This window comes from Hemitrygon akajei, chromosome 9 (assembly GCF_048418815.1).
Source record: "Hemitrygon akajei chromosome 9, sHemAka1.3, whole genome shotgun sequence".
NCBI classification, from domain to species: domain Eukaryota; kingdom Metazoa; phylum Chordata; class Chondrichthyes; order Myliobatiformes; family Dasyatidae; genus Hemitrygon; species Hemitrygon akajei.
The window spans coordinates 113,722,353-113,740,708 of record NC_133132.1 but is presented as its reverse complement, the minus strand read 5'-3'; the positions used below and the strand labels follow the sequence as shown (position 1 = coordinate 113,740,708).

The 18,356-nt window shown below is 41.1% G+C and overlaps 1 protein-coding gene across 1 annotated transcript in view; it reads right to left on the bottom strand.

Annotated features, from left to right (window-relative positions):
- tpo (thyroid peroxidase) overlaps window positions 1-18,356 on the bottom strand; it is a 71,434-nt gene that overhangs the window by 38,568 nt on the left and 14,510 nt on the right. The window contains exon 4 of the mRNA XM_073055446.1: window positions 12,776-12,905. Coding sequence (XP_072911547.1) covers window positions 12,776-12,905 — 130 coding nt within the window. The remainder of the gene's footprint in view (window positions 1-12,775; window positions 12,906-18,356) is intronic.

Sequence of the window (18,356 nt, the reverse complement as noted above, 5' to 3'; positions counted from 1 at the left end):
CAGAGGCTTTTTCCCAAGGCTGGAATGGCTAGCACACAAGGGCATAGTTTTAAGGTGCTTGGAAGTTGGTGCAGCAGAGAAGTCAGGGGTAAGTTTTTTATGCAGAGAGTGGTGAGTGCGTGGAATGGGCTGCCGGTGGCGATGGTGGAGGCGAAAACAATAAGGTCTTTTAAGAGACTCCTGGATAGGTACATGGAGCTTAGAAAAACAGAGGGCTATGGGTAAGCCTAGGTAGTTTTAAGGTAAGGACATGCTTGGCATAACTTTGTGGGCCAAAGGGCCTGTATTGTGCTGTAGGTTTTCCATGTTTCTATGTTTCTACGACACCCCTCTATTCTGAGGATGTGTCCTCTGGTCTTGGACTCTCCACCATAGGAAACATCTTCTCCGCATTCACTCTATCAAGGCCTTTCACCATTTGATAGGTTTCAATGAGGTCAGCCCTCACTCTTCTAAATTCCAGTGAATACAGGCTCAGAGCCATCAAACGCTCTTCATATGCCAAACTATTTAATAGTGGTTTCATTTTCGTGAAATTCCTTTAAACCTCTCCAGTTTTAGCACATCTTTGCTAAGATAAGGGGCCCTAAACTACTCAGAGTACGCCAATGAGGCTTCATCAGTGCCTTATAAAGTCTCAGCATTACATCCTTGCATTTACAGACAGGCAGACATACTTTATTAATCCCGAGGGAAATTGGGTTTTGTTACAGTCGCACCAACCAAAAATAGTGTAGAAAGATAGCAATATTAAACCATAAATAATTAAATAATAATAAGTAAATTATTCCAAGTGGAAATAAGTCCAGGACTAGCCTATTGGCTCAGGGTGTCTGACACTCCAAGGGAGGAGTTGTAAAGTTTGATGGCCACAGGTAGGAATGACTTCCTATGATGCTCAGTGTTGCATCTCAGTGGGATAAGTCTCTGGCTGAATGTACTCCTGTGCCTAACCAGTACATTATGGAGTGGATGGGAGACATTGTCCAAGATGGCATGCAACTTGGACAGCATCCTCTTTTCAGACACCACCGTCAGAGAGTCCAGTTCCACCCCCACAACATCACTGGCCTTACGAATGAGTTTGTTGATTCTGTTGGTGTCTGCTACCCTCAGCCTGCTGCCCCAGCACACAACAGCAAACATGATAGCACTGGCCACCACAGACTCGTAGAACATCCTCAGCATCGTCCGGCAGATGTTAAAGGACCTCAGTCTCCTCAGGAAGTAGAGACGGCTCTGACCCTTCTTGTAGACAGCCTCAGTGTTCTTTGACCAGTCCAGTTAATTGTCAATTTGTGTCCCCAGGTATTTGTAATCCTCCACCATGTCCACACTGACCCCTTGGATGGAAACAGGGGTCACCGGTGCCTTAGCCCTCCTCAGGTCCACCACCAGCTCCTTTGTCTTTTTCACATTAAGCTGCAGATGATTCTGCTCGCACCATGTGACAAAGTTTCCCACCGTAGCCCTGTACTCAGCCTCATTTCCCTTGCTGATGCATCCAACTATGGCAGAGTCATCAGAAAACTTCTGAAGATGGCAAGACTCTGTGCAGTAGTTGAAGTCCAAGGTGTAGATGGTGAAGAGAAAGGGAGACAGGACAGTCCCCTGTGGAGCCCCAGTGCTGCTGACCACTCTGTCTGACACACAGTGTTGCAAGCGCACGTACTGTGGTCTGCCAGTCAGGTAATCAATAATCCATGACACCAGGGAAGCATCCACCTGCATCACTGTCAGCTTCTCACCCAGCAGAGCAGGGTGGATGGTGCTGAACGCACTGGAGATGTCAAAAAAAATGCCCCTCACAATGCTCGCTAGCTTTTCCAGGTGGGCGTAGACACGGTTCAGCAGGTAGACGATGGCATCCTCAACTCCTAGTCGGAGCTGGTAGGTGAACTGGAGGGGGTCTAAGTGTGGCCTAACCATAGTCTGGAGCTGCTCTAGAACAAGTCTCTTCAGGGTCTTCATGATGTGGGAGGTCAATGCCACCGGTCTGTGGTCATTGGAGCCACTGGGGTGCGGCATCTTCGGTACAGGAACGAGGCAGGACATCTTCCACAGCACTGGAACCCTCTGGAGACTCAGGCTCAGGTTAAAGACATGGTGAAGTACTCCACATAGCTGGGGGGGCACAGGCTTTGAGCACCCTGGGGCTGATACCATCCGGGCCTGCAGCCTTGCTTGGGTAGAGACGTTTCAGCTGTCTTCTCACCTGTTCAGCTGTGAAGCCCACCGTGGTGGTTTCAGGTGGGGGAGGGGTGTAGTCATGAGAGCAGGGTGGGGGGGCTGCGAGGAGGGGTAGGAGGGGAGAGTGGAGTATGTGTTGGCTCGGGGCTGACAACAGATGAATCATGTGGGGAATGGGCAGGGGCCACAGTGTCAAATCTGTTGAAGAACAGGTTAAGTTTGTTGGCTCTGTCCACACTGCCTTCAGTTCCTCTGTTGCTAGTTTGCCGGAACCCATTGATGGTCCTCATCCCACTCCAGGCCTCTCTCATGTTGTTCTGCTGGAGTTTCCACTCAAGCTTCCTCCTATACCTGTCTTTAGCCTCCCTGATCTTGGCTTTCAGGTCCCTCTGTATTGTCCTCAGCTCCTCCCTATTTTCATCTCTAAACGTCCTCTTTTTAGCGTTCAGGATGTCCTTAATGTCCTTTGTTACTCATGGCTTGTTATTTGAATAACAAAGGACAGTTCTTGCCGGAACATTGCAGTCCACACAGAAGTTGATGTAACCAGTGATGCTCTCTGTGAGCCCATCAATGTCCTCTCCATGTGGCTCACAGAGTGCCTGACACTCTGTCACCTCAAAACAACCCTGGAGTGCCTCATAACCTCCCCCAACCATTTCCTCACTGTCCTCGAGGTTGCAGGTTTATTTTCTAGTCCTGTTGAAATGAGTGCTCACATTGAATTTGTCTTCTTCATCACATACTCAACCTACAAATTAACCTTTAGGGAATCCTGCACAAGGACTCCCAAGTCCCTTTGCACCTTGGTTTTTTGAAAATAATCAACCCTTTCATTTCTTCTCTACACTTCTTGACACTGTATTTCATCTTCCATTTCTTTGCACAGTCACCTAATCTGTTTGATTCCTTCTGTAGCCTCTCTACTTCCTCAAAACTAGCTGCCCCTTTCACTATCTTCATATTGTCTGCAAACTTTGCAACAAAGTCAACAATTTGATCATACAAATCATCGACAAATAATCGGTCCCAAAACAGACCGCATTGTAAACCACTAGTCAGCAGCAGCCAGCCAGAAAAGGCTCCCTTTATTCCCACTCCTTGCCTCCTGCCAATCAGCAAATGTTACATTCATTCTAGTATACTTTCTGTAATTCTATGGGCTCTTATGTTGCTAAGTAGCCTTGTGTGGCTTCTTACCCAGTCAGACAAGATTTTCGCTTGAGGAAACCATGATGAATATGGCCTATTTTATCATGTGCCTCCAAGAACCTGCGACCTCATCCTTAATAATCAATTCCAACATCTTCCCAACCACTGAGGTCAGATTAACTGGCCTATGGTTTCCTTTCTTCTCCTTCGCTCCCTTCTTGAAAAGCTGAGTGACATTTGGAATTTTCCAGTCTAGTGATTCTTGAAAGATCATTACTAATACCTCCACAGAAACCTGATTCATCTCTTTCAGAATACTGGCATGTACCCCATCTGGTCCAGATGACTTATCTACCTTCATTCCTTTCAGTTTCCCTGGAAACTTCTCTCCAGTTATAGTAACTGCATGCACTTCATGAGCCCTGACATCTAGAACCTCTACCATACTGTTAGTGTGAAGACAGATGCAAAATACTTATTCAGTCCATCCACCATTTCTTTGTCCCCTAGCATCTCTCCAGCATCATTTTCCAGCAGTCCAATATCTACTCTCACCTCTTTTGGTATCTTCTTTAATATTATTGGCTAGCTTACTTTTGTATTCCATCTTTACCTTCTTGATGACTATTTTAGTAGCCTTCTGTTGGTTTTGAAAAGCTTCCCAATCCTCGAACTTCCCACTAATTTTTGAGCTATTTTATGCCTTCTCTTTTTTGTTGGCTTTGACTTCTCTTGTTAGCCGCGGTTGTGTCATCTTTTCGTTAGAATACTTCTTCCTCTTTGGGATGTGTATTTCCTGTGCCTTCTGAATTACAGCCATTGCTACTCCTGTCAGTGTTCTCTTCCAGTTAATTCTGGCCATCTGCTTTCTCACATCTCTGAAATTCTCTTTACTCCACTGTCATACTGATACACCTGACTTTAGCTTCTCCTTCTCAAATTTCAGTGTGAATTTGATCATATTAAGATCACTTTCTCCTATGGGTTTTTTTTACCTTAAGGTCTCTAATCAATTCTATTTCATTGCACAACATCCAATCCAGAATAACTGATCCCTTAGCGGGCTCAACTATGAGCTGCTCTAAATAGCCATCTTGTAGAGTTCTACTTCTGGAATCCAGCACCAACCTAATTTTTCCAATCTACCTGCATACGGAAGTCCCCCATGGCTATTGTAACAGTGTCCTTTTGGCATGCATTTTCTACCTCCCATTGTAATTTGTAGGCCACATTGTTACTACTGTTTGGGTTCTGTCTACAACTTTTTACCCTTGCAGTTCCTTAGCTCTATTCACAATGTTTCAACCCCTCTGTCACCTCTTTCTAATGATTTGATTTAATGTTTTACCAGCAGAGCAACACTGCCACCTCTGCCTTCCTGCCCGTCCTTTCGATAAAATGTGTTTCCTCGGACATTGAGCACTCACCTTTCTCTTCTTTCAACCACGATTCATTGATGCCTACAACATCATACCTGACAATTAGCAACGGTGCTGCAAGTTCATCTTCCTTATTCCGTATACTGTACACATTCAAATACAACATTTTTGGTCCTCTATTCACTCTTTTCGATTTTCTCCACCTTTTACTTTGCAACTTATCTAGTTTACTGCAATTTTGCCCTAACAAATGTCTTTTCTCACTACACATTGCTTCATTTGTAAACCAACTACCTCAGCTTTAGCTCATGTTTTCCACCTCTCCTATGATATTTCTTGCATTGACATATATGTAACTCAGGACACTTGTCACACCATGCTCAACCTTTTGATTCCTAACTTTGCCTGAGGTCTTACTGAGGTCTTAATGCTCCACCATGCAGTATTAACAAACCTTCCCGCTAGGATATTAGATCTCTCCAGTTCAGGTGCGAGCTGACCCTTCTGTACCGGCCCCACCTTCCCTGTAAGAGAGCCCAATCATCAAAAACTCTTATACCCTTCCTCCTACACCAACTCCTTAGCAACAAATTAAAATGTATAATCTTTTTAGTTCTGGTCGCACTATCACGAGACACGGGTAGCAGCCCTGAGATCACAATATTGGAGCTCCTGCCCTTTAACTTAGCACGTAACTCTTTGAACTCCTTATGCAAAACCTCGTCACTTGTCCTACCAATACCACTGGTACCTCCATTGACCATGACCTCTGGCTAATCACCCTCCTTCTTATATTCTGGACGCTGGCACCTGCAAGGCAACATACCATCTGGGCATCTCATTCTCACCCACAGAACCCCCCGTCCATTCCCCTAACTATTGAATCCCCTATCACCACAGCATGCCTCTTCTCCCCACTTCCATTCTGAGTATCTTCTATTATGTCATCACCCTTCCCCTGACAGTATCCAAAGTGATATACCCGTTAATGAGGGGATGACCACAGGGATACTCTGCACTGACTCCCACTTTCTTGTGTTACATGGAAACATAGAAAACCTACAGCACAATACAGGCTCCTCGGCCCACAAAGTTCTGCTGAACACGTCCCTACCTTAGAAATTACTAGGCTTACGGATAGCCCTCTATTTTACTAAGCTCCATGTACCTATCCAGGAGCCTTTTAAAAGACCCTATCGTATCTGCCTCTGCCAACATCGCCGGCAGCCCATTCCACGCACTCACCACTCTCTGAATAAAAAAAACTTATTCCTGACATCTCCTCTGTACCTGTACTCTGCACCTTAAACCTGTTCTGCACCTTGGGTGTATCTACCTCCCTATATGTCTTATGTCATTCTTAGCCTCCCAAATGATCTGGAGTTCATCCAGTTCCAATTCCAACTCCATAACATGGTTAGTTAGAAGCTGCAGCTTGATATACTTCTTGTAGTTGTAGTCGTCAGGGACTCTAGAGGTCTCCTTGCCTTCCCACATTCTCAGAAGAGGAGCATTCCATTATCCTGCCTGTCATCCCTACTGTCCTAGCCGTGCAGATCTTAAGAAGAGAATGAAAAAAAACTTGAGCTTTTTTTTCCTTTGCTTTCTCTGATTAAAGCCTCTGTTTGTTGAAGTCCCAAAGAGCTAAAGCCTCATGATCATTACTCTGACTCTGTCCACTCATACAATGGCCACTGTGCGTGCTCCTGCTTTCCTTTAATTTGCGCTTGCTAGTCAATCTCAAATGTTGATTGGTCACTGGTCAACACTCTCTTTCACTGTACTGACCCTCTGCTGCCTTTTATCCTCAGGCAACAAACCTAACTGAAGTCCCCTCTTCTCAAAACTTCCTCTGATTCATCACTGGTTAATACTCTGTTTCATGCTAATTTTTTACTAATTTGTTAGGCAGGTTGGTTGCTGAAACATAAAATGCATAAAAAGGCTTTACTTCAATTCACTGCATTATAGTTGAATTACTAATCAATATATCTTGTTCAAATTAATCAGACTTAAAATACACATTGATTTCAATTTGGCCTGTAGTAATTGCAATAATTTCATTAATGATTGTTGGCTTGATTTATAAAGCAATATTTTAAAGAAAATGAAGAATCCATTCACCATGACTAAAATTGATACACCTACTTAAGTGGTTATATGTACCTCATTTCAAGTTAAATCAATTTTGTGTGGTAAATTTCGCAACTTTCTCCTTTGCCCTGTTAAAATTTCCTACAGTCAGTGTTTAGGTTAGACGGGGGAACCCTTTCCGCTTCCCTTCATTTTTAAATCAAGGTGTGATATCTTTAATTTTTTTTTTGAGTCGAGGTATAACAAGCTTCACTGGGCTTTGTAACTAAGAAGAATGAAGATACCTCACTGGATTAGATCTCAGATGTCAAGCTAAAGAACTTTAAGAAAATGAAATTAGTCTTGCAGCAGACTCAATAACTGAAGACATTACCTGAAAGTCAAGTACTGTTGTGAGGTGGGAAGGAATGTGAGGTGGTGAGCTGTAAGGGGCAGAGTGTGTGTGGGAGAAATTCAGAATTTAACCTGGTTGGTTTGACTCTGTGATCTCAATTCAAATTCACTCTCACTTCCAGGATTTGTTTCGCGGGGCTAAATATAGTCCTGTGCTCAGATGGAATGGACACACATGTTCCAGTTGGGGTCATTGGGTAAAGTTCAGGAGGAGGATTTTTTGACTGCACTAAGATTAATGAAGCCAGTGATAAAATTACTGAAGGTGCATTTACCTCAACTGAATAGCAAATTTATAAAAGTCCCCTAACTAATCAAATGAGTGCCTGAAAGTTCTTAGAATAATTCCACCAAGCTCCTTTTACTCCTTATGTCAAAGAATGTTTATTTGTATAATCTTGGTGAAGCATACATCAAACATTTTATTCCAGCAACTGCCATAGTGGAAAGAGGCAGAACAATGTCCTTTAGAAAAGGCTGAGATTTAAAGTGAGAAGGATCTATTAGTTTAATTGAAGTTGTTACTTTATGTGTTTATCAACAAAAATGATTAATTCACAATCATATGTGCTTTATAGATTTTTAGCATCAGTCCTTAGGTTCAAGGAATCTGTCTGCTTTATCAATGAGTTGAAAGCTGGTTAGAGGGAAGAAGGTTCTATATTCCCCAGTCTGACATGATGGAGTGATTGCTTATTGTTACTGACAGAACCTGTAGTAGAGTGTCAGCACTACATCAGAGCAGAAGATTTTGGGATAAGGTATTAATCAAAGTTATCTACCCCAGTATCAGGCATGATGGCATTCAAATTTGTAATAGTATGCAATAAATAGGGAGCTTTGTTGTATAAAACACAAGTTTACTATTAGTACTCATTGTACCATATCACCCATTAGATCACCATGTCAGTCACAGAAAGATACAGCCTGAAACTGGCCTTGTGGATCCATGCTGAATATCAACTGCCAATTTACAGCAACCCTATATTGATCCTTTCCCTTTCTCCCCGTATTCTCATTAAAGCCCACTTTCTAGATTTGACCACTAACCTACACACCAGAGTGGCCAATTAACTTAGCAACTCTCACTCTAGAATATGGGAGCAAACTAGAGCACCCGGAGGAAACCCAAACAGTTATAGGGAGAACATCTGGACTCCACACAGACAGTGCTCAGGCTCTGGGTGAACTTCGATTTCTGCTGCTGTGTGACAGTGGCTGTACTAGTTGCATTACTGTGCAAGAAACACAGGCCTATCCTTTGGCAGCACTAAATTGCAGTTCAAAAAATAAATACAATGTAAGACACAAATTTAAATCATTGAAGGGTTATCATGACATGGACCATCACAGATGCCATTTACATGAAGTAATGTCATGTACAGTTGACATGCATTCATTGTGTCTCTAACTGCACGTGGAATTCCTTTCTCGCTCTTACAATAGCATTCTGTAGATTGTACTGGGAATACTCACACTGTTCTGGATCACTTGCTGCTGATGTTGGCAATGTCATATGTAGAACTTTTACAAGTGTATTGTGCTCACACCATCTGAAGTGGTGATTTTTCCATGGCAATAAAAGAAGGAAGTCAACAATTACACTAAGCTTCCTTTCATTATTTTTTACATTTTGCAATACTTCTCTGCTGACAAGCATAATAACTAATTAATTGTGTGCCATAAGAGCAGATTAAGAAATTAGCTATGACAACTGCTGATAATGACAATAATCTTGTCTAGGACCAGGAATAATTATGTGAGTTAGAGAAAATGAGTTGTCGATGTCAATTTAACTGCATTTTATGACTAAAAGCCATTAAATATTAGCTTTCTACTTCTCATAGCTAGAGGTTTCATAATTTAAATTGGATTCATTATTCAAAACTACACTCAGTGGACACTTTATTAAGTATATCTGCACACCTGCTTGTTAATGCAAGTATCTAATTGGCCAATCGTGTGGCAGCAACTCAATGTATAAAAGCATGCAGAATGGTCAAGAGGTTCAGTTGTTGTTTTGACCAAACATCAGAATGGGGAAGAAATGTGCCCTAAGTGACTTTGACCGTGGAATGACTGCCAGACAGGATGGTTTGTATTTCTCTGAAACTGCCATTCTCCTTTTTTTCATACACAGCTATCCCTAGAGTTTGCAGAGAATGACACAAAAACAAAAGTACGTCCAGTCCTGTGGGCAAAAATGCCTTGTTAATGAGAGAGGTCAGAGTAGATTGGCCAGATTGCTTCAAATTGACAGGAAGTTGAAAATAGCTTAAATAACCATGCATTACAACAGTAGTGTGCAGAAGAACATCTCTGAATGCACAACACTTCGAACTTTGAAGTGGATGCGTTACTGCAGCAGAAGACCACAAACTTACATTCAGTGGCCACTTTAAAATGTACAGGAGATACCTAATAAAGTGGCCACTGAATGAATTTGAACAGATATCAAGACTATGAGAAATGAGAAAGTCTATTGTTTTATTGACGTACATGAAACGCCTAGCATATAGTATGTGTGAAAGATCAGTAGAGAAGCAAAACCATTGGCAACATCAGATTTTCTTCCTAGGAAAGATTCTATGACAGATTTTGAACTATTTTGGATATGATTTACAGAGCTTGTCTTCCGTAACTGATTCTGCACCCTGAGTTACATAGTCACAAAGAATAAAATGATCATACTTAGCAATATTTTTTCAAATGCTGCCTCTGTCTATTCTCTCAACAGCAGTATATAGAATAAAGTAGTTTAACTACTTCAGTACCAAAACTGAGCAAATTAATTCCAAAAGCCTTGTGCAGTGTCCATCACTGTCAAATATAGCAGGTAATGAAGTGCACATGAAATTCACTCCTCTTACAATGCAAAGAGGCAATTGCTGGAAGAAAATGAGAAATTAATCCTTCCTCATCAGAACAAGATGAATATATGATTGTTGGTCACTGATTGTACTCATACTGGTAGGTCTAATAAAGTCAATTGAATCAGAATATTTGGAGGAGAGTTCAACTGGCAGCTGACATTCTCTTTTTGTGCCCGTCGCACCAAGAAGATTCAAAAGATTGAAAGCATGTACCACCAAGCTCAAGGACAGTTTCTATCCCACTGTTGTAAGATAGTTCCCTAGTATGATAAAATGGACTCTTGACCTCACAATTTACCTTGGTATGGCCTTGCACCTTACTGTCTGCCTGTACTGCACTTTCTTTGTAACTGTGATACTTTATTCTGCATTATCTTATTAATTCCCTAGTACTATCTTGATATATTTATGTAATGAAATGATATATGGATGACATGCAAAACAACGTTTTTCACTTTACCTCAGTATGTGTAACAAGAAAAATCTAATTTACTCATTTATCTAAATGTGTGAGGCTAGTACTGGCAGCAGATATAAACTTATGCCAGCCAACTGGCAGGGGTATTCAAAGACATTTTTCAATCTCTCGTTGCTATGATCAGAAGTTCCCAGCTGTTACAAAAGGGCAACAATTATACCAGTGCCCAAGAAGAGTAGGGTGAGCATCCCTAACGATTATCATCCAGTAACAGTCACAATGATGGTGATGAAGTGCTTTCAGAGTTCAGTAACGGCTAGAATCAGCTCCTACCTCAGCAACGACCTGGATCCACAACAATTTGCCTACCACCACAAGTCTACGGTGGATGTGATCTCAGTGGCTCTCAATGCAGCTTTGGATCACATGGACAGAAGAGATATCTATGTCAGGATGCTGTTTATTGACTAAAGCTCAATGTTTAACACCATCATTCCTGCAGTCTTGATTGAAAAGCTACAGAACCTGGACTTCTGTATCTTCCTCTGCAACTGGATCCTCAACTTCCTAACTGGAAGACCACAATGTGTGAGGATTGGTCATAACATCTCCACCCAACTGACAATTAGTACTGGCACACTTCAGGGATGTGTGCTTAGCCCATTGCTCTACTCCCTCTACATGACTGTGTGAACAAGCATAACTCAAAAACCGTCTATAAATTTGCTGATGATGCAACCATTGTTGCTGGAATCTCAGATAGTGACAAGAGGGCATACCAGAGTGAGATACACCAGCTTGCTGAGTGGTTTTGCAGCAACAACCTTGCACTCAACATCAGTAAGACCAAAGAACTGATTGTGGACTTTAGAAAGAGTAAGATGAGGGAACACAAACTGATCCTCAAGAGGGCTCAGAAGTGGACAGAATGAGCAATTTCAGGTTCCTGTATGTCAGCATCTCTGAAGACCTAACAAGGTCCCAGCATATTGATGCAGCTATAAAGAAGGCAAAGCAGAGGCTATATTTCATTAAGAGTTTGAGGAGATTTGGTTTGCTGCCTAAAACACTCAAGAACTTCTACTGATGAACTGTGGAGAGCATTCTGACTGGCTGCCTCACTGTCTGGTATGGGTGGGGGGAGGGGGAGGGGCTACTGCACAGGATCAAAGTAAGTTGCAGAAAGCTGTGAAATTACCTAGCTCCATCATGGGTACAAGCATCTGCAGTATCCAAGACATCTTCAATGAGTGGTGCCTCAGAAAGGTGGTGTCCATCATTAAGAACCCCACCACTCAGGACATGCCTTCTTCTGAGTGTTAATATCAGGACGGAGGTACAGAAGCCTGAAGGTACACTCTCAGCGATTCAGGAACAGCTTCTACCCCCGCCATCCTATTTCTAAATGGACATTGAACTCACTATTCACTACTTTATTTTATTTCTATTTTTGCACTACTTATTTAACTATTTAATACACATATATACGTACTGTAATTCACAGATTTTTTTCTATATTTGTCATGTATTTCATTGTACTGCTGTCGCTAAGTTAAGAACTTTCATGCCATATGCCGGTGATACTAAACCGGATTCCGATTCTGATATTCTCAAAGGCACAGTTTCATTATGTCTCTGACTTCAATGAACACTAGTTGGTTAGTTATGAGGGTTGGAACATACCAGTTCATACTGATACGTATTGAGAGGAATGGACAGGTATCAAATGTAAACTATAGTATTTCCATGGACAATATATCTGTGAACAATTTAACATGAAGCTTATGTAAATAAAGAGTCAAGTTGCAACACCCAAGCGAAGCTGCATTGCCTTTTCATTACAAATTGAAATGTACATTAATTAGTAGCCTTCTCCAAATGCGACCTTTTTAAAACACTTGAAATTAATACTAATACACAATTAAGAAATACAGAAGCTCACTCACTTTACATAATACTGGGTAGTTAAAATTAAGGTAAAATTCTTAGAAATAAAACAAATGTTTTAGTCAGATAAATATTTCTTGCTCTGAAATTGTTTTCAGAGCTAAGCAGACGAATACCATGATGATGGTTTGGGAAGGGTCAGGCAGCAGGGGCACACCTGTCTACCTCCTCCACTCTACTCCATAATTATTAAACACATTAGCTATAGATTTGTGAGCACGAACGATGAACACGTACAATATGCATCCATTTAAAGTACTCCTTCTAAAAGCAGTCAAAGTTCGATTCCCCTTCAAGCCCCTGGAGTCAAGAGAAGGTGAAGTACTCACAAGTGGTAACTTAAAGCCTTTGTATGTGTGTTCAGAATTCCACCCTTTTGGTTGGCTGAATCCATCCTCATAATTTGGAGCTAGCCACCGGAGAAGAGCAGTGTTCGAGGCACCCCATCTAGTATTATTTCTGAAAGAGGATTCAAAGCAAAACTGCCATTCCTGAGTATACAGGTTATGTTTTTGTATTCAAGCTATCTTGAAGAATTTTCTGCTTATCCATGCTTATTCATTTGTATTGCTATTCTCATGCTGTGCTTTCAGCCACATAAATTGCTTTTCCTTAAAATTGATACAGTACATAGTCAAGGATCAGACTAAGTGATACCACAGTATATTCAGCTACTGTGGATGTATGAAACATGTTCTAACTCTCACCTTTTCTGGCAAAGACTGGAACTATTCTGGACTACACATGATTGTACCCAGCTTTTAAAGTTTATCATCATGCACCTGACAAATGTATGGTGTTAATCACACTTTGCTGTCCTTTTTGCTCCAAAACAAAATGCATAATTTTCAATTATGCCCAAAAACATACTCGATGCATTTTGACTTAAAGGAAACGTTATCAAGTATAACCTACGATGATTCATCTCAGGCTTTGCCTCAAAACAACCCAGATTCTCTTTCTATTGGATGCTGCTTTGCTCAAAGCAATAAGGGACAGGATTTAGACTGCAGGTGGGATTTTCAGGTATTATTTCACACCTTCAATCACACGGTAATTTCAATATTACTCTCTAGAATCTAGACCCCTAATCAAAAACAGTTGCAGAAAATACATTAAGGAAATAATTTAATACTTAGTAAAAAGTATCAAAATGCTTTTTATACATTGGCCATTTATACATAGGGGAGACCCGCCACAGACTGGGAGACCGTTTCGCCGAATACCGGCGCTCAGTCCTCCAGCAGTGGCGGGATCTCCCTGTGGCCACACACTTCAATTCCACAGACCACTCCCACTCCGACATGTCTGTCCATGGCCTCCTCTACCGTCAAGATGAGGCCACACACAGGTCGATGGAGCAACACCTTATCTCCCACCCAGGTAGCCTCCTACCTGCCGGCATGAACATTCAACTCACAGACCTCCGTTGATACCCCTGCCCCCCCCACTTACCCCATCCCTATCTATAATTTTAGTCTGGTTCTCTTTCTCTCTCTTTTTCCCCCCTCACTACAATCTCCCCCCAGCCCTACCTTTCTTTCTCTTTTATTTCCCATAATTCTCCATCTTCCCCCTAGCCCTTTTCCCTCCAGCCTATCACTTCCCAGCTCTCTACTTCATCCCTCCCCCCACCTCTTATCCCCCCTCGACCATCCCATGTTACTTCACACCTGATGAAGGGTTTCGGCCAGAAACGTCGTCACTACCTCCTCCCATAGATGCTGTCTGGCCTGCTGAGTTCTGCCAGCATTTTGTGTTTTTCAAAATGCTTCTTAATCACTTTAGATACAGAAAAACCTGTTTGAAATGTTCCTACACTCTGACCACTAGGTTTAACTTTCAAGATTTGTTTATCTATGGGAGTCACATGTAATTGATTTATTATAACCTGTGAATGCGAAATTTCTTTATGTAAGATCTATCATTGTTCCCTGACAAAGAAACACATAGATTGACATTGTCTATTTTTTTCTAAGAAAAAAATGCCAAAATGCAACAATTTGCCCTGATGTCTCTGCAATGAGAATGACCCATAAAAACTTTGGACCTCTCTCAGCATTTGTTAGCCAAGAAGGATTTTTTTTCAAGAAGATTAATTAATAAATGTAAGAAAGCAGAGATGAATGAAAATGTTAGTTACCTTTGATGGTTTCGGTCTCCAACAAATAGTAGAAATCATGGTGAAGCTACATGATCTGAAAATTGTCTAAGCTTTCTATCACAGCAGACTGTGAGGAATCAAGGTTTTAGTTGGCTTTGTATTGATTTTGACACAGGCTTTCAGGTGAGGAGACACAGAACCAGAGAATCATACAACATAGAAATAGGATCTTGGGCCAAAATGTTGAATGCCAACCCAAACTACCATCTTAGCCTGTGTTTGAATATATCCCATTTCTCATAGAACATAGAAACAGAAAAACCTACAACACAATACAGGCCCTTTGGCCTACAATGCTGTGCCGAACATGTACTTACTTTAGAAATTATCTCAGGTTTCCCATAGCCCTCTATTTTTCTAAGCTCTATGAACTTATTCAGGAGTCTCTTAAAAGACCCTATTGTATCCACCTCCACCACCATCACCAGCAACCTATTCCATGCACTCACCACTCTCTGCATAAAAAACTTACCCCTGACATCTCCTCTATACCTGCTTCCAAGCACCTTAAAACTGTGTCCTCTCGTGTTAGTCAATTCAGCTCTGGGAAAAAGCCTCTGATTATCCACATGATCAATGCCTCTCATCATCTTATACACCTCTATCAGGTCACTTCTCATCCTTTGTTGCTCCAAGGAGAAATGGTCAAGTTCACTCAAACTATTCTCATAAGACATCCTCACCAATCCAGGAAACATTCTTGTATCCAGGAAACATCAGAGCCTTTTCTATAAATTCCACATCCTTCCTATAGTGATGTGATCAGAAATGAGCACAGTACTCCAAATGGGGTCTGACCAGGGTCATATATAGCTGTAACATTACTTCTTGGCTCTTCAACTCAATCCCATGATTGGTGAAGGCCAATGCACTGTACGCCTTCTTAACCACAGAGTCAACCTGCGCAGCAGTTTTGAGTGTCCTCTGGACTCGGACCCCAAGATCTCTCTGATCCTCCACACTGCTCAGAATCCTACCATTAATACTATATCCTGCCCTCATATTTGACCTACCAAAATAAACCACCTCATATTATCTGGGTTGAACTCCATTTGCCACTTCTCAGCCCAGTTTTGCATCCTATCAATGTCCCATTGTAACATCTGACAGCCCTCCACACTATCCACGACACCCCCAACCTTTGTGTCATCATCAAATTTACTAACTTATTCCTCCACTTCCCCATCCAGGTCATTTATAAAAATCATGAAAAGAAGGGATCCTGGAACAGATCCCTGAGGCACACCACTGGTCAACAACCTCCATGCAGAATATGACCCGTCTATAACCACCCTTTGCCTTCTGTGTGCAAGCCAGTTTTCAATCCAAAAGCAATGTCCCCTTGGATCCCATGCCTCCTTACTTTCTCAATAAGTATTGCATGGGGTACCTTATCAAATTCCTTACTGAAAACCATATACACTACATCTATTGCTCTACTTTCATTAATATATTTAGTCACATCCTCAAAAAATTAAATCAGACTCGTAAGGCATGACCAAAGCCACGCTGACTATTCCTAATCATATTATGCCTGTCCAAATGTTCATAAATCCTGCCTCTCAGGATCTTCTCCATTAACTTACCAACCACTGAAGTAAGACTCAATGGTCTATAATTTCCTGAGCTATCTCTGCTCCCTTTCTTGAATAAGGGAACAACATCTGCAACCCTCTAATCCTCCAGATCCTCCCCCATCCCCATTGATGATGCAAAGATCATTGCCAGATGCTGAGCAATCTCCTCCCTCGCTTCCCAAAGTAGCCTGGTGTACATCTTGACTGGTCCCAGTGACTTATCCAACTTGATGCTTTGTGAAAGCTCCAGCACATCCTCTTTCTTAATGTCTATATGCTCATGATTTTCAGTCCACTCTAAGTCATCCCTGTAATCGCCAAGGTCTTTTTCCGTACTGAATACTGAAGCAAAGTATTCAATAAGTAGCTCTGCTACCTCCTTCGGTTCCATACACACTTTTCCACTGTCACACTTGATTGGTCCTATTCTGTCACATTTTATCCTCTTGCTCTTCACATGCTTGTAGAATGCCTTGGGGTTTTCCTTAAAACCTGCTTGCCAAGGCCTTCTCATGGCCCCTTCTGGCTCTCCTAATTTCATTCTTAAGCTCTTTCCTGCTTGCCTTATAATTTTCTAGATCTCTGGCATTACCTAGTTTTTTGAAGGTAATGATAGTGGTCTAGAAAATTTTTTCCTATCCATCTACTTGTATAAATACCTTTTAATTGCTAAATTCTGTATACGGACCCCTCTCTGGGTGAAAAGATTGATTCTCAGGTTCCTACTAGGTTTCTCCCTGCTCTAATTAAACCTCTTCCTTCTAGTTCTTGGTTTTCCAACACTGCATAAAATAAACTGTGCATATTCATTCCAATTTGTTGGAATACTGTTGAATAAATAAAGAGGGCAAAGTTAGAATATAACCATCTCCATTCTTCCATGTATTTTTTGGTATTATTCTATAATGATGACCAGGCAAGCAACAACTAGACCTATACACTATCCATGTATGGTTCCTTTTCACAGAGCCTTTCAAAGTAGTAAACAACAGAATCATTGTTTCAGGAAAATCCATTCACTAACTTTTCAGGATGATGTTTTAAGTTAAACTACACACATTAAGACATTATTGTTGGAATATTTCTCAAATTAAACAACTCATATCAAAGAAATTCGACATTTTTATTGACCAATTCATGGATTAACTCCATAGAAATAGGATAAAGATAGCACAACAAACAGTGTAAAAATAATAAAAGGTAGACTGCATTATTCAAAATATTTTAAGTCTGGTTTGGTTTTTATCAAATAATGAGTACTCAATAACTTCCAAGCAGCTGTAAACAAGACTAATCCACTGGACACTCACGGATACCTGCTTTGAGGTGATTGCTGATATTTAAGGAGTAAGTAGTATTTAATGTTAAAGTGCAGCTTGTAAGGGATGTGCAAACTCTGGTGATCAGGGACATAGATAAGAACGAGCTCTTCTGAATGACTGTGTTCAGAATCAGTTTAAGGGAAATACATGCAAAATGAGTTACAGGTAAAGCAGAAACTGTGTAAAATTAACTCTAATAAAGTGGCCATATTAATTCACAATGCTTGGCACATTATATATATAAAATCTCTAACAATTTCTTGCATCATCTCTTCTTATGTAGGCTTGTATTTATATTATTTTATTTGTAGTATTTGTTCAGTCTTAATAAACTTTCAAAGGAGTTCTATCTTATGCCATTCTTGTTAGCCTTGACTAGTTTAATCCCACCAGAGATGCTCAGGCAAGATGTTGAATAAATCAAAGAGCCAATTTACTGGCAAATATAATAAGTATATTTCTGGATTATAAACCTAGTGTCCAAACTAATAATTCTGAGAAGTACAGTTCACATTCCACAATGTCAGTATGAGAATATGAACTCGTTGGTTAAAGCTTTCAAAGTAAAAATCTGACAGGGGAGAAAAAGTGAACAAGAAACAGTTGGAGTGTTATAGAAACCCAACTGGACTGCCAATGTTCTCAAAGAAAGAAAACCTACATATTCTGGCTTACATAGCACTCAAATCCCAGACTAATGTGGTTGAATATAGTGTTAATGGTAAGACTCTTGGCACTGTGGAGGATTGGAGGGATCTTCGGTTCTGAGTCCTTAGGATGCTCAAAGCAGCTGCACAGGTTGATGCTGTGATATGGTGTACTGGCATTCATTAATCGTGGAATGGAA